The following is a 23,762-nucleotide window of genomic DNA, read 5'->3' as shown; positions in this document are numbered from 1 at the left end:
ATCCAAGAATGCTAATATTCGGGGCCTTTGCAGTTAAAGTTGTCTCTGATTTACATGCTCTTCCTCCACCTAACCATATGGTTTGTCTCCCTTCATACAGGTCTCTGTTTAAATGTCTTTTCAGAGTGGACTTCACTGACCACCTCCCAGCCCATATAAAAGGACATCTTCCCCCATGTCATCTATTCTCTTACCTGGTTTCCCTGCTTTATTTTTATACTGCTTATCCCATGACATTTTATATACTTTTAAGTTTGCTAACTGTCTCTATTCCTTGCCCAACTGGAACGTAATCTCCAAAAGAGCAGAGATTTTTGTCTGATTGCTTCACTCTGTAATCTCAGGGCCTAGGACAGTGCCTGGCACACTGTAGTGGCTCAAAATATGTTGGATGAAAGAATAAATGTCTCTGCAATAAGTGAATTAATCTTCAAAAAGTCAGGATATAGCTTTATGATACTCTAGTAATTACAAATATTTACTCATTTATAAAATGGGATGGTATTTGAATGTTTCTTTTTAATGACAGTGTAACTACATGATTTTATATATCACCCTGAAACCCTCTGACCAGCTTTATATTGAGTGAAAATGGCATGTACTGACTTTTATTTACAGAAATGTGCATGGTTTCTCAGTTGCCCCAACCTTAGTTTTCTCTTTTCTCAATGTGACCATATCCACTATCACTTCATTATCGATAACTCCCATACTCTGTGTATCTGGCCCAGGACCCCTATATTTTAGTGTCACAGCTTCCAATACATGCAGTGACATCTCCACTTGGATAGCCTTTCACAATTTCAAACTAAAAATGCCTTCTAGTGAATTATTCAGCTTCTTTACAAACTGACGTCCTTCCCTAATAATCCCATTTCTGTTAGTAAAACGGCCATTCTTCCAGCATCTTTAAGAGGCAAGTTTGAGCTGTGTCTTTCCTTTGTCTCCCATACCAAATCTAGCATCACGTTCTGTCACTTCTTTCTCTAAAATGTCTCTTTGACACCCCCATTTTTGAGAATGTGGTTTATTTATTTCTCTTTCCATACCTTGCTCATGTTTTTACCCTGCATTTACATTTTTTCCCACCCTTTCCAAAAAATCCTACTGATTTTACGGATTTTTACTAATATTATCCCCTGATTTTTCCCCTTGATCTTCGGTACCAATTTCACATTCCGGCAATTACCTTTTTAACTGTTTCATTATGTCAATTTTATTTCCTCAGCTAGATTACATGGCTTGTAGAGGCAGGAACAAATATCATATTTTTATTAGTTTTCCTAGTACATAACATAATGGTTGACACATAGAAAACACAATTGAGAAAAATGCTTTTGTCTTCCTGAATACTTAATATATAAGGTTTTTTCCTTGAATAAGAAAATGACAGAAAATACTATCATTAGACACTGTAGAATTAACTACATTTGATTGGACAAGATTTGTGAAGTTACTGCTCATTTGCATATTAGTATGCTGAAAAATGACACAAATGGAGAAGTCCTGAGCATGTAACCTTAAAATTCTCTGTTGAAAGGCTACCAAGACAACTGATTATTGATTATTGTTGAAGCTGGGTGATGACTGATACAGGCTCATTATACTCTCCACTTGCACATGTTTGAAATTTTCTATTATAAAATGTTAAAGGGGAGGAGATGGGGAACACTACAAAGAGACCAGAAATACATGTATTAGTAAACCTATAATCACTATATGGACCAAAGAAGAAAACGGATCAACAATGCTAACTATTAGTATAAAAAATAAACTTTAACACAAACATACTACGCAGCATTCTCAATTATCTATATCTTGCCCTTTAATGGAGATCTACTACTCTATGGATCAGGCACAAGTCTTATGACTTCCATAGTTATACAAAGTTTCCTACTGAAACTGACAGTGGATTTGAAAGTATCAATAATTCTCCAATCTTCATAATTCCATCTGTTTATAAGGTAAGAAACAGAACATTTCAGAATCTAAATCCCCAAAGTCATAAAAATCACATTAAAAATAGTGCAAATTCAAAACTTACAGTTTTAACATCATTTTCATGATGAAAGATATACTCGAACAAAGCCTGTGAAGAAAAAAAATGCAAAAAAATACATTAGCTTTTATTTTAACAAAGGTACTTTATTGTCATATCAAAACTCAAAGGCCATTTTGACAGCAGCTAGATTGAACCAAAATAACAAAGTGCTCTAAAGTGCCTGGGATTTATAAGTAAAGGGTCTATCCACCATTTGTTACAACCATTCATTTTAAAATAAGGCTACTTATAACTGATTCCTGTTTTCACAGAATACGAACTGGAAAGCTCAAATAATTCAACAATTTTTTTCATATTACACATACTATTTTATCAGAAAGAGACAAATGAAAAGACCAACTTTAGGACTGTCATAAAACTACATGTATTATACAGTGATTACGATATTAATAATGACACTTTAGACATGGGAAAATCTGGAAGTTCTTTTTGAAACAAAGTAGAGTTTAACTGTAAAGTAGGGAGTTTTTCCTTAATATGCAGATGCCTCTATGTGCAGCCAGGGCTGAGAATCATTATTCTAATACTGCCCCCAACCTATCTGGATAAATAAGCATTTACCGGACTACCTCTTGGTGGTACTACATTTGTCCATAATACCATTATTTTATACTTGCAAAGAGGCTAGCACCCCTGAAAGATATCAAGATTATTAACAGAGATGACCTGAAGGCAAACAAAAAAAGAAAAAAGAAATTAGGATGAGGCCCTCTTTAGAAAACTATTCCTAATCCTCCATTTGTTCTCTTATTAAAAAAAAAAAAAAAGTTATGAGAGCAGTTGGTGTTACCACTGCCATGAAAAGGATGTTATAACACCCAAGACAGTGTCAAGGAGTCACCAGCCACCCCAAGCAATATGCCAATATTAGAAATGAGTCCTGATAAGTCAAGGCAAGTTGGGGACCAAAGACAGAGAAACCTAGCATTATTTCTACAACACACTAAATAAGTGCAAAATCTAGCTCGTCTAAATCTAGTAACATAGACCAGGTCTGTCCTGGAAGCATCCTAATTTGAGGGAAATGCCTCTACTGACTACACTCCCTGGTTAGAAAACAACAATGGTATTAAGTAGCCATTCAGCCACCTCAAATAAACGGCCTAAAAAGATAAGGAATCAGATATTCCTCATAAAGGAAAGGGAAATAAGTAAAAGTTTATGATTTTGCTAAATGAAGTTGACTGGGTTGCTATCAAATAAGAAATTAAGAAAAACATCATCGGGGGGCTTCCCTGGGGGCGCAGTGGTTGAGAATCTGCCTGCCAATGCAGGGGACACGGGTTCGAGCCCTGGTCTGGGAAGATCCCACATGCTGCGGAGCAACTGGGCCTGTGAGCCACAACTACTGAGCCTGCGCGTCTGGAGCCTGTGCTCCGCAACAAGAGAGGCCACGACAGTGAGAGGCCCGCGCACTGCGATGAAGAGTGGCCCCCACTCGCCGCAACTAGAGAAAGCCCTCGCACAGAAACGAAGACCCAACACAGCCAAAAGTAAATAAATTAATTAGTTAAAAAAAAAAAAGAAAAACATCATTGGCATTATTATAGTCTGATTCCTTGTTTGCCAACTGGCATTCCTTTTCCTGATTTAAAATTCAAGTCTGTATGGCTAGTGTCCTTTTTCATTTTCCCTAGAGTGTTTAATATTTACTAAATATGTTAAACACCAGTAGAACTGATAATAGGAATGAGCTCAGCACTCATGCACAGAATTCATAGAGATTACAGCTAAAAACCTGAGTTAGGCTTACACCAATTTCCAGAAGCTAACTGCTCCTGGCTCTGAATTATTCCATGCTCACCTCTAAACTTTTCTGTACTGGAAAGGTCACGAACATCCTCCTTTCTCTCCCTCTCCCTCTCCCTTCTCACTCTCTTATCACTTTTTCTCTTGCTCTCACTTTCTCTTTAATTTAGAGGAGCATTTAATGGTTAGAAGTACTAATGTAGTTGGCTTGCTGCTGTCTGGCTCAAGAAATCTTTATTGAGATGCCTGATTAATTACTAATTAGAAAGAGAACATTTTTTTATCTTCTTTTTGACAGTTCTAAAATCCTACAAGGATAGAAAATTATTTTTCTGAGAACAGTCCAAGCTGAAAAAGAAAAATACACACACATACAGATGATCTCCTAAACTTCATTACCCAAAGATGGTGGGTAATGGGTAACATCTGCTTTCTTTGTTATAAATTGCTGTTCTTTATTAGGAGAAAAAGAATTTCCTATTATAATGGTATATATGCTTTATTTCTGATTGACTTTCCTTAACTCAATACTAAGAAAAATTTTAGATATTAGAATAATTAAACATTTCCATTTCAATCAAGACAAGGTCTTTTCTTCACAAATTTTTATCCATTTCCTGTAATGTTATGATAACATTTTGAACATTACTTCATAACATAAAATAATTTTAAGTACATACCTTTGCCAATTTAGGTTTCTGGGCATATTTTGTTAAATTCAGTCTAGATAAATTTATAAAAGGTCCATCAGGACTTGTAAGCATGGAAGCCTATGGGGAAAAATGATAGAACAAGAAATCTGAAACTTTCTCTTGAAACACAAATTGAGTTTAATGTGCATAAAATTATAAAGCCAACACAAGTAAAAAGAATCACCTTCAAAATTTTTCCATATAATTGTCTACTATAAAAATAGTGAAAAATGATTAACATAACATAAATTACTTTGGTCATACAAGGCTATGGTAAAGCTGACAGAATTTACCGTTCCCAGCCTGACAAATCTTCCAGATGAGCTGGTAATAGGGCGAGCTGTGTAGGCAGTTCTGGGTGTTCTGATGGCCTGTTCCATAGTGCCTGGCCTTCCACTTTGTGTGCTGGGTCTAAGGAAACCTGTAATGGGTCTTCCAGCTTGAGTGATCGGCCTGTGAAGATTGTAAATTGTTAAAATACAAAGAAGATCAATAAAGGAAGATTCTCATGCAGCCTGGTCAATATTTAGTGGCAAAGGGAATGAAATAGGAGTATACTGAACATACCTGACAGCTGGACTAGGGCCTCCTGTCTGATTAGTTCCAGGGAGTTTCAGAGATGTTCCAGGACCTATAAGATGAGATGGCAAATTCAATTTGTATATTATTTATTGATCTGTAAAAACTGTCCACTAACGCAATTTTCACAAATGTGCTAGCCTGGTGAAAAAGACATTAGTAACAGGAAATGTATCTAGAGTAATGTGTTTGAGACTAATATTTATTGAGTACCTATCATGTTACTTTTGTTATTACATTTAATCTCCACACTAATTCTGCAAGGTAGGTAGTACTAACCCATTTAGCAAAGGCTTAGAGATTTAAATAAACAGGTCAACCTGTTAGTAGAGCCGGCATTCAAACTCAAGACAGGCAGGCTCCAAAGCTCCAACACATCAAAATGACAGTTCTATACTCATAGTTTATTTTTCATACAAACTTCTTCTCCCAATAAAAGATCAGTTACCCCCAATATTTGGAATTTAGATATTTTAACTCCAAAAGAGCAAAATGATAGGGAAAAAAGACATCTTAACCTGAAACATATGTACTTTTTTTTCTCAATTTCCACTGAAGCATTAAAACAGCTATTACCTTCCAAACATATATAAATGACTGATAACTGTCACAACTAACAAATTACCAGCAAGATACCATATGTCATGGTAATCATCCAATACCATTCACAGCAGCACACCTGCAAGCTGGGACTAGGCCACTGTGACAATCCTGATGGACAGTCACTGCCTAGCAAATCACTCCATCACCTCACATCATGCATTAGAGCAAATCATCAATTATTACAATGAAGTGATGTTTTCAAATTATCATTTTTTTTAGAACACTTCTGTTGTTTGGATGCTTCCTGTGTTTAGACTCTCAGATAAACAATCTTTGATATATTAGATAAGCAGCTCAGATAGAATGCCTTTTTATAAAATATTTTAAAATACATAATATAGCTTCTACTGAAAAATAGTTATACGTCAATCTCACACCTTAAGTTTAAGATAATATAATTGTGCCTTTGTACTATAAGGCAGAATAGAGGTAATATTTTTTCATGCATACACGTGCTTCATGTATGTGTCTTATTTTTATTATAAAAAAGTACACATAGAGAGTATTCCTCCTCCTAATGGCTTTTCATTTACTTAACTGAAAAACCAGTACTTACGTGGAACCTGAGCAATAGCATTTTCATCCAGTATCATTTCTGCAATTCCTTCCTGATCTACGTCAATTTCATCTATGTACACCATTTCAGTTAGTGCTCGTGCTTTTAAAATCCAGGCTGCCTAAAAAGCATAGATAAGATAAAGCATATCTTAAATTGCATTAGAAGTAGTGCATAGCCTATAGAAATCAGCCATCCTTTATTATTATCTAATTTTTTATCAAACATGTTTACCATACTTAATGCATGATACTAATTTAAAGGGCTATGTCCAGGAACTAATACAAGAAGGCAAGGTCATTATTAATCGAGAAACAATCAATAGATCAATTACCTAGTAAACAAAAGTGTGGTAGTTACCTAGTAGTCTTCTAACATGCCTTTTTATAAGTGAAAGAAGATCTTTATAGAAAATTTTACTAGAATAATAATTTGAAAACAGATGAGTAAAGCTACAACCACGTGTTCTTTCTGCCTTTCTCCTTCAGGGCCAAGTCCTTCGTGAAGACTTCCCTGATAGTTTAACTCTGAGCCTACTTCCCTCTTGTCTTTCTTAGAAAGCACTTTCTTTTACACTTCTATTATTATGTACTTACTATATTCAACCAACACTATAATTATTTGGGCATATGTTTGCCCTCCCTTCCCCCAGAACACAAGCTTTTCTACCTTGTTCACTTTTGAATTTTCCATCACACCTATGGTTTGTGTACACAATAGGTATTCCAAAAATTTTAACTTGAACTAGGATTAATTTTTCCCACTTCCCAATAACTAATCAACACAATCTTGGTTGCTTTGTGATCTAGCCAGTAGATCAGCTAGTAAACCTGCTAGAAAGTGCGGGAAAAAATGGAAAGGTAATTAAGGAACCTAGAAAATATCTCATCAGCTTTGCTTTACCCTGAGAAATTAGACGTAAAGGTGTGCACAATTAAATACCTTGTGAAATATTTAAAACTGCTTTATCAGAAAAGTTTACCTTTCTGCTTCAATAGAAGCAGGGAGCAATAAAGCTTGGTGTCCTGTGGCAGATTTGGGGAGAAGGCAACACTTGAGGCAGCAGTATAGGACCGACTCTATACTACAGGGGGAGCAGCAGCAAGGGAAATCTGGAAAGGGGTTAGGCCTCATCATACTAGGAATCTGGCTGTGAAGCATGCTGCATGAAGGCAAGGGACCAAGGGAGGAACAGATGGAGGCTACAAGAGGACCAGAGAGTCCTCACATAAGGATATCGAGATGCACTGAATCATCAGCGTGTATTTATTGAGCACCTCCTACTTATGTAGCACTGGGCTAGGTTCTGAGAAGGAAATGCGAGAAGATAAAGACATGGATCCTAATTTTCCTGAACGTATCACCTACTGGATTAAATAACAAGGCAAAGCAATGCATGATATGTGACAAATGAGCTACATGGAAAATGGTTTTACAAGAATTAGAAGGCAGAGATCCTTTTGTGGGCTAAAGTAATTGGAATGTATATTTTTAAAAATTTTTAAAGAAAAAGAATTTTTAAGTCTTCATGCTTTCCTTTTAATGGGAACAAAAGGAAATTACATTGTTGCCTTTGGTCCTCACCATGAGGTATTATCTCCCCTGTGTGAGTCCAGGTCCTCCCAGAAGCAGATGCCAAGAGGGGATTGAATGTGCAGGGCAGAAATAGAGACACAGATGTAGAGAACAAACGTATGGACACCAAGGGGGGGAAAGTGGTGGGGGGGGGAGGGGAAGGGTGGTGGTGGGATGAATTGGGAGATTGGGATTGACATATATACAACTAATGTGTATAAAATGGATAACTAATAAGAACCTGCTGTATAAAAAAATAAATTAAAAAAATAATGTTGAAATGAAAAAAAAAGATATATATAATATCAGCTGTCCACAGAGCTTGTCATCACAAGAGACAGCCTACCACAGGGAAAAAAAAAAAAAGAAGGCTGTCTTCACAATATATTTAGGTTCCTCAAGTGAAATTACATTTGATTAGATTATTGGGGTTTTGTCTTATACTTTTCTGGTTGAGGTTTACTGGATTCTTAACAGATAACTTAGAATAAAATATTTCAAACGTTATGTGTAAATTTAACCCAATTGAATGAGAAGAATATGGACCCAAAGAACTAATTTTTTTGTTTAAAAAGTCAGTTCCAATTGGAACTGCATCTAACTGTGGGAGCCACCAAAGATTAGGAAAGTTGCCAGACTGATACAGCTATTCTCAAGGGTCAAGGAAGTCGTCACTCATCACTGGCTTGGACTAACGGTTTAATTTAACTTTAAAGATGGAAATAAGTAATCCTGATTTAAGTCCTCACAGTTCCTATTGCCCTGCAAGTATCTGATGGCTTTAATTTTTCAAAAGGGCATATTCTTTGCTGAGCACCTCCGGTGGACAAGAGGAAGGACGGCAGCATCCTCTGTTCACACACTAAAGCAGGATGTGGGCTTCACTAGTTCATTCCCATATTCCCAGGGAGCACCTACTGCATGCCGGGTCCTGGGAACAGAGATGAGTAAGTCACAGCCCAAGTTCTAGCTCATAAGAATTTCAGTGTTATGGGGAAAGTGTAAAAACGAAAACCTGGAACATGCTATAGAAGGACAAAGAAAGGCACGCAGCTGCCTTGGGGTGGAAGAAAAGGTAAAGGAGGAGAGTTTGCCCCACGGCCAAGACAGGAGAGTGCGTGCCAGGTAGAGCGCATAGGGCAAAGGAAGGCCAGCTTGAGGGCTCATATGGAGAAACAAGAGTGTGGTAGAAGAATCAGGTTCAGCTGAGGAGAAGTTGCTTGAGAAGAAGCTGGAGAAAAAGGCAGGGGCCAGTGAGGGATCCTGTATGCCACCTGTATGCCATGATGAGGAGTTAATAAAGCTTCAGGAGTATGATTTGGAGTCCTAGTTAAATTGACTCTCTAAAAGTCAAATTTTTATTATTACAGTATCATTTATACAGTTGGATATTAATTATCCATGCACATATTTTTTAAACTATTTTCATACCCATTCTGTTATCTCATAGTCCAATCCATCATGCTTCTTGACTTCTATCCTTCTACTAACCCCTCAAATATCAAGAAGCTGCAAATTATTTTACATCAGGCTAAGCAAAACATAGGAATGTAAATCCACTATTCCCTCCCAACCAAATGAATATATGCTTCAGAAGCCAAATAGGAAGATCTTTTTTTAAAAATTTTATTCCATAAGAATTCACTTTTTCAAAAAGGTAAATCTATATTTGTTTCAGTTTCTAAAACCTCATTATTAAGAAGTAGAAATAATGATGTGAATTTCTGATATTTAAAGATCTGCAATAAGATCTACTTGCACCATTACTTAATTTTAAATTTCATCAGTATTTGAGAATATTAATTTTCCTGACTTTCCTCCTTCTATCCTAACAAAAAATAACCTTGAAAATCATGTATCACTGCTTGATTAAACATCAGATTGTATTCAAAGAACTGCTCTGAACAACAGGAACAATTCTCGGAATTTTAATGAAAACATTTTATTTTGGAGGCAAGCCAAGCATGTTTTACAGCCCTAAATTCCTCTGCCTGTTTAAATTTTTTTAAAGTTCAAAACTAATCAGTGATTAAAATAAAATGCATACAATATTGTAAATCAACTATACTCCAATAAAAATTTTTAAAAATAAAATAAAATGCATAACAAAGCAAACTGGTAACCCTACACTGCCACTTGAATCTCAATAAAACTATAAACTGGTTTTTATCAGAAATACTTAAGTTGTTAATAAATGACAGGGTCATGCAGTTTATATAGATAAATTTGAATACCTCCGTATTGGAACTCCTGTAAAATCGATAAAAATAATAGATGCTTAGGAATTTTTTTTTAAGGGAAAAGCATAGATCCTCCCAATCTAAATGAGTAATCATCACATCAATTATTTCCTTTTTTATCTGCGAAACACAATCCCATCTCATTTACCTGCTGAGTTAGTCTATATACAGGACATTACTCTTGAGGCAACTGTCTGCCAGCTAACATCAGGAAAATACTGACTTCCCTGTACTACCTTCTGTGAGGTTAATCCAATTTCAGTGATAAAAATAGACAAATTAAAAGGTTAAAACTCTACTGACTGAGTAAAGCAGGTTTACACTGTTTTGTTCCTCTTAATACAGAATGCAAGGCTATGTAAAGCCTTTTAAGACAGGTAAGAAACAATTTTACTAAGTTATTCTTAGAATAAAGCTACCAAAAGAACAGTCTGTCTAACCTGATTTAGACATCATGAGAATCAGTAACATGTGACACTCTGCCTACTCTATGAAAATGAAAATTTAGGCACAAAATGTTGAATTGTTATTGTAAAGCCTCATTTATTTTGAAGTGATAAAAACCTGCAAAAGAGGAAAGGCAAAAAGTGTGAATAGTGAGCTCAAAAGAATCCAGTCAGCCTTGTTCCCTTCCGATTCTTTTAGATCACTATCCAATTAAGTCTATAGTAACAGAGCAGGAAACGTCAAATACAGGTCCTTCATGAAGTCCCTGTGCTGGTCTGAAACTTTCAAATACCACTGAAAGTTTTCAAACCATACCAACAATGCATATTATTGATGTTTTAATTTAATTTTAACTTTAATCAAAATCTTCCAAAATTACTGAAAACAAAAGGCACATTACTTACTCTATTTATACCTTAGGTGATTCTTATGACTTGTACATGTATTATACAAAAAATAGTTTTCCACGCTCTATCAATTTGGAAATCATGATTATGAACATTCCAATGACAAATGTCATCCTTTTAAAGAACAGAGTACTACATTTTAACCTATTTACCATGTTTGTTTGAAACTACACAGGCCTCCATCAGAGTATTTTGTATACTACTTTCTTCTAAAAGGTTTGATAATTACACATGTAAACCCCATGAGGTTCAAATTGTTTATTTATCTAAAAAACACTTCAAATTCACTCTTGCTTGGCAGGGCAAACCCCTGACAATACTTAAGTTCTCTGATTTACATCTCTCTCGTCCCTTCTCCTTATTCCCAGACTTACTGGAAACACTCTTGGGCTAAAAGCTTCACTGGCCAGGAGGCCCCGTAACCAGACCTCCTCTTCCTGGGTTCCCTTTCCACTCATCTACTGTCTCATCCAGTTAGCGGGTCTCTCTGGCCACCTCTCATGTCTAACAAAGTTCATTTGGTAGATGTGGCTGTCTGGCCAAGTCTTTTCTTCCTCACAGTGGCAGGCACCTCTCTCTAAAAACAAGACCTTCCCAAGCGGAGTCGGCCTACTCTTTACTCAAGACCTATGATCCAATCCATCACAGTCTTTTCAGACACTCCTGACATCTTGGCGCCCTTTCTAAGCCTCTGACTCCCCTTGCCTCCGCCTTTATTTTTCTCATCCTCTAGGTCAATATTGGTCATTTCTATTTAAGCTACAAGTCATAAGGAGTAGAGTGCCCTAGTTTTACATCCATAGACACAAAGTACTAGAAATATAATAGTTTATATCTACAGAATGATTGGTAGATATAGCTAATTTTATAACAGCACAAGTAGATAGGCAGCAAATTTTCTAATCTATAGCAACAACTAAGCAATAGTAATTAAACTATTCTCTAAACTAAAGGTTGCAGCTAAACCTTTACCTGAGACACTGGCAATTCTGGATCTGGTTCCTGGAAAGCATTAAGAAGGTTGTAAACATTTTTAGGATAATACAGTTTCTAAAATTAAAAGTCTTAATGACCAACCAAGTATTTGTAGGTGGACTCAAACTCATTCAATAAAAACCCAAACATGAACTTTAATCTTTCCCCAAAAGTGCCCTCACAAGTTCTGTACAAGTAACACCCCATCCACTGAAGAGTGCTAAATTTTCTATGATCAGAAAATTCTAATTACTGTTACCTCATTTAGAGCACAGAGAAGAGATCTTTACATATTTAATGAATTCACAGTATCTCAGGAATTAAAAATAATTTTACAACTATACCAAGGAAGCTATTTTTATATTCAAAAACAAGTTCATGGTGGTTGAAGCATTCAGACATTAATCCCTTGAGGAGGAGGAGGAAAATCCACATACTATAAACCCTTCTATTCCCCATAAACATAATGGGATCAGTGGCTAAAGATAAGAAATTAATTCTGACTGCAATGTCTTCCGAGAAATTTTTGTAAATAGACTATGTAATATATATCAGGGTCAGGTGCTGATAAACTCAGGGTTTTTTTCTGTCCAAAATTAAATAGAAATGCCTTGGTTAAAAACACAGATTTATAACAAATTTATTTATAAAAGATCTACACTTTCACATCTACAGTCAGCAGCCTCTGAACACTCAATCTGCAGCATGTTTTACTGGGAAAGCTACTAAGAAACAGAAAAAGGAAAGAAAAAAAAAATCCTTGCTTTCCTTGCTTTCTACAGCTCTAAAATCCAAAAAGAATACCCGAAATATTTTTTAAAGAATATATTATGTGTGCAAGCAATGTGTAAGCCATCTGGTCACCAAGCAAGGATAAGCAATTTCACATGACACACAGTAGCAACAAGAGAGGAAAAGGCTAAACTAAGCTAGAAAGTGGGAGCCCTAGGGGGTGGGAGTTAGAGAATACTTGGCAATCAGCTGAACAGAACACAAAACAGCAGCTAAGAAGACACAGCAACTGGAGGTTTTCAATGCCAGCGTGCAGAAGAGCGAGCTGGAAAAAGAATAGACTTCCTAGATCCCACAATCCATATTTAGAGAAATACACTGATACAGGCAAAGAGATGACAGAAGAAATAACCCCTTCTATTCTTTCTTCTATTTATTTGTATACGTGTCTAAATGACCCCCCATTATCTCATTTGAGTCCCACAACAACCATTTCAGGGAGGCAGGTAAGTGTTATTATCCATTTTACAGATCAGTAAACAAATTCAGGGATGTCATGTAATTTGCTCAAGGTCACACAAAGAAGCCAGAGCTCTTTCTTGCCAGTCCACCTTGGAGATTAAAAAAAATGAGTTGGATACATAAGGCAAGATTGAAGGGTAAAGTGTAGGAGAGATACAAGATAAGTTTCATATAGACAGGTAAAAAAGTTTACCAGAGGTGATTGTAGACAGCGTTTGAAAAGGAAAACAGTGAAAGGAGACAGAGCCACGGAGAGTAAGTAAATGCTGGACGCTTGTTAGTCTGCAGGGAGATTCCTCCAGTGGCCCAAACTGACCCCAGCAGCTCAGCCTCAGAGCGCTCTGTTCACCAACGAACGCCTTCATGCTCTCTGTGTCTCGTCCTGCTCCGCAGGATCGCACTTACGACTTACCAGGGAGGTAAAGAACATTAGGGACCTGATGTGAAATGAGAAGAAAATGAGAAGCGAGAGGATGGAAAGGTGTAGAGACCGGTGAGGTGGTATGGATGGAAGATGGAGGCAAGGCTTAACCACGAGTAGGCAGAGAATACGTTAATTCCACAACATTCTCCTGGCATCCCTGGAACCCCGAGAGGCACTGAAAACATTCTATGTGGGAAGGCACATAATTAAATAAATTACAGTACAATGTGTTAAATGCCATACTCAAGCATGGACCAATCACAGATGACTTAGATGGAGGACAGAAAAGCAGAACATAAGAGATAAGGAAGTCAGGGTAAAAAGAGAGATTATTCTGGAAATGATTGTGTACCAATGATCTATGAACTATATTCAACATCATTTTATCATCAATTTCACTGGACACTTTCCTCACAGATGCTCTCCAGATTACCAACAATCCTTTCAGAAAAATATGACAGAATCCCACCTGCAAATATCTCTAGCTAACTAGAGATAATAGCAGCTCACTTTTTTGATCACTTAGCATGTGTTAATGAACTTAACCCTCACAACAACGCTTTGAGGTAGGTATGTTATCATGGCCATTTTACGGATAATTCTGAGGTCAAAGTGTGCAGGCAGTATTTGAACCTAGACACTCTCAGTCAAGAGCATGCACTTTGCTTTACATACGAGACCATAGCAAGGCCGGAACGCAGACTACTGTAGAGTGTGGGAAGACCAAGGCCAGGTATGGCTGGTCTGGAGATCCACCAGGAGCAGCAGAACGATGGAGGAAAGAGTCAGGATATTTTAATTTAGAGACAGGGCAAATTTAGTGATTTTGTTTTGTTTTGTTTTGTTTTGCGGTACGCAGGCCTCTCACTGTTGTGGCCTCTCCCGTTGCGGAGCACAGGCTCCAGACGTGCCGGCTCAGTGGCCATGGCTCACGGGCCCAGCCACTCCGTGGCATGTGGGATCTTCCCGGACCGGGGCACGAACCCGCGTCCCCTGCATCGGCAGGCGGACTCTCAACCACTGCGCCACCAGGGAAGCCCAAATTTAGTGAGTTAATTTTTAAATCACTAAGACCTTCATCTGGGTCTCTCTCAATTATAGTTTTTATGATTTAAATTAATCCACATATACAGGAAACCACAAGTTAGGTTCACTTGGTCTAGCAAATTATTTCCATGGGTATTATCAGCATAGTTTGAGTAGAAAGCATCAGGCCCAGGCCTAGAGTCAGAAAACCTGGGCTTGATCCACAGGGAGCCACTTAGCTGCATGACCTTGAACAACCTCCATTACCCAGTCCTCCTCTCAAATTAGAGCTAGTGCCTACTTTATAGGATAGCTTTAAAAATAAAACCTTGAAGATTATTTCATAATTTTCAGAGTTCTTATACCACAGTAGTTCATGAAGTATAAGGTGGTAGTACTTTCAACAAGAAGTATTAACCACACAGAATTTCTTTATAAATACATGTACATAATGAACAGAAAAGCACCCAACTCTCTATTACTTCCTTTTTCAGAACTCAGAACTGACTCCCAGTTATGGCACATCAAATTAAAACTTCCCTTTGAATCTCCATGAAAGTAAGAAGACAGGGAAAGTAGAGTGGCACTGCCTAGAACCAGCAAAAACTCACCAGCATAAACTTCAATTCACAGTAGTTTGCTTCCTTCCTTCCTCCCTAGGGTATAGCTTTTTCTCTTAGATTGTTGCTATTACTTTAGGGAATTAAATCTCCAGATGATTCTGAATGCAACTTCCAAATTGCCACCAATACTTACTCTGGCTAATGAGTCTGCCCAGCTCTGCTCTTAAACTACAGAGTCATTATTCAGAATTTAGCAAAAACAGGAAGGAAAAGAATGTAAGAGAACAGAGAAATGAATGGATTTCAGAAGGTTTAGGGAAATCTAGTGACCAAGGAGCCAAGTGGGAATGCAATCTGTAAAATTCAGCAACGTGAACTGCTCTGCAGAGTACAGAATCAAAAGAATGCCTGGTTATAAGTCTCCATGGCCCCAATGAGGAAATAAATTAGATAATCATACAGAAAGATGTTTATTTGGCTTGGATCACCAGATCATTGTCTCAACCAGCTACTAACGTACAGCTCACTGGGGACCCCTGCTTCTCGACCTTTCATCTAAGCCAGTGGCTTTCAGCCTTTTCTCCACCTTCAAACCATTGACAGTAATAACCCCCTCCTCTCTCATTATAAGCAGAGATTGCGGGTGGCAAGAAAAATGTGAATTACCCCCATTCTGATAAACAGCTAACCCTCCCACTCCCAGAATCACAGATTTTAACAATTTAAAAATCTATCAGAAATCTACCTCATTAAGAAAAGTATATTTAAAAAAAATCAACGACTACCTCTATGTTTTATGAACTGTTGAATTATACTGGAGCTAAAATCAGGGCTGCTTTTAAAGCCATGAATCTGACATATGGAACACAAAGAACAGTAATCAGATTAAGCAACTAATCAGGATGACCGACATGAGCCGTAAAAGCAAGCATTCCCTCTAGGTCATGTTGCTGCATGGAAGGCCATTTTGCATTTCTCTCTTTTATGCCTTATAACTTTTAACCACTTTTCTAGTCACGATTTAGAGAAAACTTTGACAAAAGATAGCACTTCTCTATGAATTGATTGTTCCTACTGTCTTTTGTCAAATGGGGAAACTACGATGATGAATTAACCAGTTATCCTTCTTTATTCTTAACTGATCAGAACTTTAATGTCCTTCATGCTTACAGACCCTGCCCTCTGTTTCACACCATTGTGCATCTGGGAAAAACAGTTCAGAATCCATCTTTTTCAGGAACCCTTCCCAAACATCATGTTATTACCTTCAACCTACCCTTCAGTCCTCCTGTATCCAAATAAAATTGTGTAACTCTAAGGAAACAAGCTGGTCCACAGTATATCATACCTCTCCAGCCAACCTGACTACTCTGACTTTGGCAAGAATCAAAACTAAATAAAATCCACATGTCCTAATAGAAAATACAAGGCACTAATTAAATATTTTTGATGATACTATACCAAAATGGTATCTCTTAAAGGAGAACTAAATGTAGAAGAAATAGTCTTAGAGGTGGGCTTCATTCCAAAAGGTTAATGTATCACCACCAAAACGTCTTTTTGAAGCTCCCTGGACCAGGTTATAAAAAGATTAGCAAATAGCAAATCACTTTAGAGAGGTTCTCCTCATCTGGGAGAAAAATAAGCAAAACCCAAAGTGAATATTAACATAAAAAACAAAAGCTATTTTTGTTCTAGAAAAAAAAAAAGCAAGAGCAAAAATGAATCCATTTGGCACTCAGGAGAAATATTTTAATTTCCTTTCTCTTCCATGTGTCCAGGCACTGCTTCAAAGTCACTCATTTGTAATCAAATCAGTTGCGTGGCACAGGAATGGTAATTCAAGAAGCTGCAGAGGAAAAATATTCTACTTTAAAATGTAGAAGCCTCAAAGAAAAGCCCATGAGGCTAAAGGGGTACATGAAGATAAACCAGGGAAACCGCAGGGGCTGAGAGTCATCTGCCTCTGCTCTGATCACATTACCGTTAGCTTTTCATAGATTGCTAGTCTCTCCATTTAACTTCCTCCACTGAAACAAGAGCGTTGTGAAGAAATACCAATGATGATAATGACTATCAGAAACACTCTCCTGGAGGGATCCAGGAAGAATTTGCTCAACTGATTAAAAAAAAAAAAAAACTGACCCTCGAGATAAGAAATGAATTAAGAATGTCCATAATGCGATTACATGTGTATGAAAAGGTGAATACATATAAGAACCTATGGTGCTGAGAATTAGGATGGGGGGCAGGGAGAAGCAAAGACCACCAGGCAATTAGGGTGATCTCCATAAACAGAGTGAAAGCTGGCACACATAAATAACACCATCCAGATGCATATATGAATACGATCAAGGCACTCATTCAGCAAAATACATAATGACGGCACCTGTGTGCCAGATTCTGTGCCATTCCATACAGATCTGCCATCCTGGACTCATATTCTAAGAGAAAGAATGAGAATTTTCAAGCTTTTAATCAAAGGAACCTCCTAAAGCTTCCTGAAGCTCCTCATTAAATGCATCAGCACTCTAACATAAATATTGAAATTCTTTTTAATTAATTAAGAAAAAAGCAGGATTGCTTTAAGCTTGGGGAAATCATAATGGAAAATATTTCCAAAATGAAATAACAATTGGATACAAAATGCACAAATTGGTGCTAAGAGAAGCATACAGAGAAAAAGCACAGTGTTTAAAGGCTGGATCAAAGAATAACTAATAGGAGTGAGCCATGTAAACTTTTCAGAGGCCCTAACCAGGAAACCAAAGGCCGGTTTGGCAAGGTAACATCAAGTTAAAACTTCTGTTCCGGGCTCCCCTGGTGGCACAGTGGTTGAGAGTCCGCCTGCCAATACAGGGGACACGGGTTCGTGCTTCAGTCCAGGAAGATCCCACATGCCGCGGAGAGGCTGGGCCCATGAGCCATGGCCGCTGAGCCTGCGCATCGGGAGCCTGTGCTCCGCAACGGGAGAGGCCACAAAAGTGAGAGGCCCGCGTACCGCAAAAAAACAAAACAAAACAAAAACAAAACTTATGTTCCTGGTGAAGTGCTACTCGTCATTCTGAGAATATATATAGTTCCTTCTTAAATAAACTATCTCAGCATAACAAATAAAAAGGATTAGAAAGGGAAAAAATGTCATAAATTTCTTCTAGATCTGGTAGATTCTCCTCGGCAGCCTTTGATACTTGTAGGAGCTAAACATATCAACCCCTGCTTATAACAATAAAACAGTAACAAAGAATTACATTTAAAAAAACATTTCTAGGATATTAAAATTAATTATGTATCACATTACGAAGTATTATTTCAAATTCACAATAAATAGGACAGTGGAAGAGGCCAGGACTTAACAAGATCTGTTGCCATAATGATCTTAACCATGTCAGATGGTTAACCAATGACAACAGCAATATTTCCCAATATGATCCTGTATCTTTTATTGTTCACTACCATTATCAAAATAAGATCCACTAACCATTCCTTGTAACAAGTCTTAAGTTTCCAAGAGGGCCAGCAAGGCCTAAAGGGAACGATATAAGAGGCCAAATAAAAAGATCCAAGTTACTGCCTTGTTTAGCTGTTAATTTTGGAGACTTTAAATGAAGTTCTTAATTTGTTCACCCTGTTCTCCCTAGGTACAAGGAAAGGGGTCAAGATCTCCGCTACAGCTCCTTCTTAACCATTAATAGAAACGCTGATGCTTTGCCTATGCAGTTCCCAAAGTGACAACATCTCCCCAGGGTAAATTTGTACCTCTCCCCCAAAAAAGGAATCAGTCAGTGGTCGAGAAAGTTTCAGAATACTGTCTTAATCAAAATTAGGCAGGTTACCTTCCTTCAGGACTTCTCAGAGCCTTTAATCCAAGTACACAGATATGTCAAATTCCCATTTAGCTAAAAATCTTGAAAAAGGAACAGCACATGGGAAAATGTACTGGAAAAAGTTCAGAAACACAGAGTTTTGAAAAATTAGGCTACATAAGCACCAAAGAAGCAGCACAGGATAGACGAAGGGAATGGGCTTACCAGCTTTGTACCTTTGGACAAATTACTTCACCATGTGCCTCAGTGTGCTCTATCTGTAAAATGGGGGAAATAGTACCAACTTCCTAAAATAGCTGAGGATTAAATGAGATAACATATAAAACCCTCTGAATCAAGCCTGACACAGAGTAAATACTCAATAAATGTTACCTATTATCTTTGTTACATACTTTGCAAGGTTATTCTAAGCAAAGAAATACACATAATTTATAGAATATATCCCTGGCAAGTAGTAAGCACTCAATAAAAGGTCATTGAACACTGTAAAGTCCTGATCACAGTGTCTAGCACAAACTAAACCTGAATTGCAGTACTGAATGTCACTATGATTACATCATTAAGATTAGAGACACGGAAAACAAACTATGGTTACCAAAGGGGATAGCAGGGTGCGGGGGGTGGTGGTGGTGGATAGATTAGCACCTAGGGGATTAACATATACACACTACTATATATAAAATAGATAACCAACAAGGACCTACTGTATAGCACAGGGAACTATATTCAAAATCTTGTAATAACCTATAATAGAAAACCTGAAAAAGAATATATGTATGTATAACTGAATTGCTTTGCTGTACACCTGAAACTAATACAACATTGTAAATTAACTATACTTCAATGGTTAAAAATGGTTTAAAAAAGATTATAAGGTCTTAACCATTAATAAAAACACTGCTGCTTTGCCTATAACACATTTCCTAATGTGACAACATCTCCCTAGGATGATAACAACAAAGATATCTGAGCCTCGCCCACTGCCAAAAAAGGAATCAGTGATCAAATAAGTTTCAGAACTATTGTATTCATCAAAATTAGGCAAAGTTTCTTTCTGCAGAACTCCTCAGAACCTTTAGTACGAATCTCTAAGTAGGGAATATACATTTCCCAAATGCATTTAATGAGGAAACTTTCTTTCACTGAGCACTCTTGGGACTGTTGTTCTTTGGAACACAGAATGGAAACTGTCCTAACTCAATGGAAAAATAGAACAATGTCTGGTACATCACTAGTTTGTAACAAACTTTGGTTGTACAAATGTAAAGGGGTCCATATTTTGTCGTGGTTCCCAAACATATTTGAGGGTGAAATCCTTTTTTTTTTTTTAAGCAGCATTTGTGGGACTACAATGCCAGGAAACATATCTGGAAGCGTGCTTGTCTATGGAAATGCAGTCCTATTAACCAATGTGACCTAACACAAGCACAACCTAGTTTAGCATTCCTACTAACACAGATTGCTCTGTGGGAGATGTGCTATCTATCCGAAGGCCAAAAGATTCACTTTAATAGGTTATCCTCAATCCATTTGCTGGGCACTAAGGCAGAGCCTAGTGACAGTTTTCACGCCTCAGTTTATGGAACTCCCCCTCAATTTTCCTTTTTTTTCTAACATCTCCAAGGCAACACCACTAGAGGAAAAGCTGGGAAACTATAACTACATGGGTACGTTCTGCATTTAATAGACATACTCACAAGCTACCAGAGTTCTGCTCTCCCTCTTTCTCCTTTTTTGTCTCTTCCAGGAACTACCTGACCCCCAGAGTTGTACCTCTCTTATACCTAGCATAAAAGCCTTTTCACTCACTTTACTTAATATTATACTTTATTTAAGAAACCCTAAATAAACTACTATAATCAATGCCATCTTTCCTTCTTTTACAGGAACTTTTTTCCCATCCCTCCCTCCTAATAATGAATGTATCTTATCCTCTCCTAGATTCTCATTCCTCTAATTTGCATTATTTGCCTCAAGTTGCACTCAAGCCCCAGCATCGAAGGTTCCCCACTCTTGGACAACAGTCTTAAGATGAAGCAGAAGGATTACACGTTTGATCAAAAGAAAAAAAGGCAGCTATTTCAACAGGGAGTGGGAAGTTACAGATCTTTATGTTTATACATAATGGTTTTAGAAATCAATACCGTACGTGCAGCGAGCTTAAGAGCCCATCCACATGCAAGTATAAAGGAACTAACAAAGTTCGTCACCAAATTGTTCCTTTAAGCGACGTCTGAAGGAAAGGGGCTGCTGAAGTTTGAGGAGGGGGCGGTCGTGGCACAGCACTCGTGGGTCCCGCGGGCAAGGACCCACCGGCCAAGGCTCCAGGGGGTCTCGCTCCAGGTGCCTGTGCTGACCACAAGGTCAACCTCGCCCTGCGCCTTCTTCCCTGGAGACCCCTCCCGGGGACCTGGGAATCCCCCAGAGCCCTCAGCCTTATTGCCGGGATCCACAGGGCTGACGGGGTCCGGCCTGTACCTGGTCATAAGGGGACTTCTCCAGCATCTGCGTGCACAGGTCGGCGCAGAGCTGGAACTTCCTGCGCCTAAAATAGCTCCAGGCCAGGAGCAGCGGATCCATCTCCGAGCCCATGGCGGCTCCGAGAAAGACCAGGGCCCGGCTCAGGGAGGGCGGGGGGCGAGGAGCAGGCGGCGTCCAGCCCTGCCCGGCAACGCGCGGGGGCAGGGGCGTTGCCAGAGAGGCGCCCCGCGTCGCGCCTGAGAATAGGAAAAAGAAAACCCCCCTCGAGTAGAACTCAGCTATAGGACTGCCAAACCTTGGCTTTAAAAATCATATACTTTTAAAGACTACATATTTCATTAATTTTCTAGAAGAAGGAACCGTGGCTAAAGTAAGAGGCAGTGACTTAGACACCTGCAACTGGGGTCCTCCACCCACCCAGAGGAGGACCAGTTGCCTGGCAACCGAACTCTCCGCATACTCTGCCAGTCCCAGAAAAATCCCGAGAGTTGAACGTAAGGCCGGTCGTTGTCATACTCTTACTCTTCAGGCATTCTTACCTCTATCACTTATCCCTCCGACTTTAAAAACACAAACATGAGAACAGTTTCTCCAATACCATCTCGCCCACCAGAACCCAAAGACCTAAATCCTAAAACTCCCAGTCTGTTTTTCTAAATCCCTCTTACCCAATCTCGGTGTCCGAATGAAAAGGTACATTGAGGATTGCTTAGTCCAAACCGTTCGTTTTACAGATAAGAAACTGAGATGAGCTCAGAGAAATTATTAAGCTAGTGTGGCGTGGAGTTAGGGAGCTGGATTGTAATCCAGATGACTACAAACTGTTAATACCATTTGTTAATTCCACGATGCCTGGGAGTTCTGGATTATAAATCGGTGACATTTTTGCCAAACAAAATAATGTACGAAAAAAAAATCTTTAAGGAGGTTTTGAAACACCATCTCCACGTACTTGTTGTTTGTCAAATGTTTACTTGTGCAGAGTGATTTCTTCAGGTACAATTCTGACTTTCCTCTAGAGATTTACACAGATGACAAATATCTTTTATGGTTAGGAAAAGAGAAGTGTGACCAAGCTAAGTCCAGGTTGACTTCATTATGGAGGACTAGGGGATATTTTTTCCTTGCCTTCTTCCTACCACAGTGAGAGAGACAGGAGAGGAAAAGTTAACTCGATATTGAAGAACTTTCTGATCAGTTCTAAATCTCCTTTACAGATAAGAAGCGAACTAACAGCTCTTAGTAAAGATAAATCACTCGTAATTTTCTCAAACCACTAAGGTACCATAATGAAGACATTATATTGAATCCAGATATATATACGTCTCATATATATCAAAATGAAAGCTTTCTAAAATAAAAAATGGGTTGTGAGTAGCTTTTTCTCCTTTACTAAGCAGTCATTCTTGAATTTTTGTATCTTGGAAGCAATTAATTATCAGGATTGTGATTATTCCAGTTACGTTTATTACAATTAGTCCATTTGTGCTTCCCTGGAGGTGCCTCTAGAAATGTAACCGGTTCTAATGCAGCAGCCCACTGTTTCTAGGGGTCAGGACTTTAGGGCCATACATGCTGGAACTGGCACTTGGGCTCGATATTTCACAGGGTCCTTTTGTTTTCTGGTAAAATGTAAGTGGAATCTATGTAAGTGATTCTCAACCCTGGTTCCATATTAGATAGATTTTTTTAAGTAAACTATTTTAGAAGATATTTAGATTTATGGAAAAGTTACAAAGATAGTACAGAGAGTTCCCATCTACTCCCCACCCAGTTTCCCATTGTTAACAACATTACTACAGTACATATGTCACAACAAAGGAAACTACATTGGTATATTACTATTAACTCCACAATTTATTCAGATTTCCGTAGTTTTCCCCAATACCCTTTTTCTATTCCAGGATCCCACTTTGGATACCATATTACGTTTAGTCATCAATGTCTCCTTTGCCTCCTCTGGTCTGTGACAGTTTCTCAGACTTTTCTTGTTTATGATGACTTGACAGTTTTGAAGAGGGCTGGTCAAGTATTTAGTAGAATGTCTGTGGTGCTTTTGAAAATACAGCTGCTCACATTCCATTCCTAGAGAGTTTGACTTAAATGGTTTGATATGGGGCTGGAGCATTGGTTTTTTTGTTTTGTTTTGTTTTTGTTTCCCATGTAATTCTAATGGGCAGCCAGGGTTAAACAACCTCTGTGCTGAGTTCTAAATGGTTTTGTATACATTGTGATTATCGTCAACTTCCTAGAGAAAAAAATGTGTGTGTGTGTGTATATATATATATATATATATATATAT

General features: G+C 38.1%; 1 protein-coding gene across 3 annotated transcripts in view; it reads right to left on the bottom strand.

Annotated features, from left to right (window-relative positions):
- Positions 1 to 21,690, bottom strand: part of TTC8 (tetratricopeptide repeat domain 8) — a 50,633-nt gene extending 28,943 nt beyond the window's left edge. Inside the window, exons 1-6 of one of the 3 annotated variants that reach the window (XR_003796068.1) lie at positions 21,458 to 21,634; positions 6,242 to 6,362; positions 5,071 to 5,134; positions 4,797 to 4,956; positions 4,492 to 4,581; positions 2,045 to 2,089 (exon numbers count right to left, since the gene is read on the bottom strand). Coding sequence is in view for 2 of the 3 variants with exons in the window: in XM_029239366.1 (XP_029095199.1) it covers positions 2,045 to 2,089; positions 4,492 to 4,581; positions 4,797 to 4,956; positions 5,071 to 5,134; positions 6,242 to 6,362; positions 21,458 to 21,571 (594 nt within the window). In the remaining variant the exon portion in view is untranslated. Of the gene's footprint in view, positions 1 to 2,044; positions 2,090 to 4,491; positions 4,582 to 4,796; positions 4,957 to 5,070; positions 5,135 to 6,241; positions 6,363 to 21,177; positions 21,394 to 21,457 lie in introns of those variants that run through there. The other 2 variants (XM_029239366.1, XM_029239367.1) reach the window with 2 other exon arrangements.
- Between the last annotated feature and the right edge of the window lie 2,072 nt (positions 21,691 to 23,762).

This window comes from Monodon monoceros, unplaced genomic scaffold, assembly GCF_005190385.1.
Source record: "Monodon monoceros isolate NGI ecotype Baffin Bay Population unplaced genomic scaffold, NGI_Narwhal_1 Super_Scaffold_21, whole genome shotgun sequence".
In the NCBI taxonomy this organism is placed as follows: domain Eukaryota; kingdom Metazoa; phylum Chordata; class Mammalia; order Artiodactyla; family Monodontidae; genus Monodon; species Monodon monoceros.
This window is presented reverse-complemented; position numbering and strand designations above follow the sequence as displayed.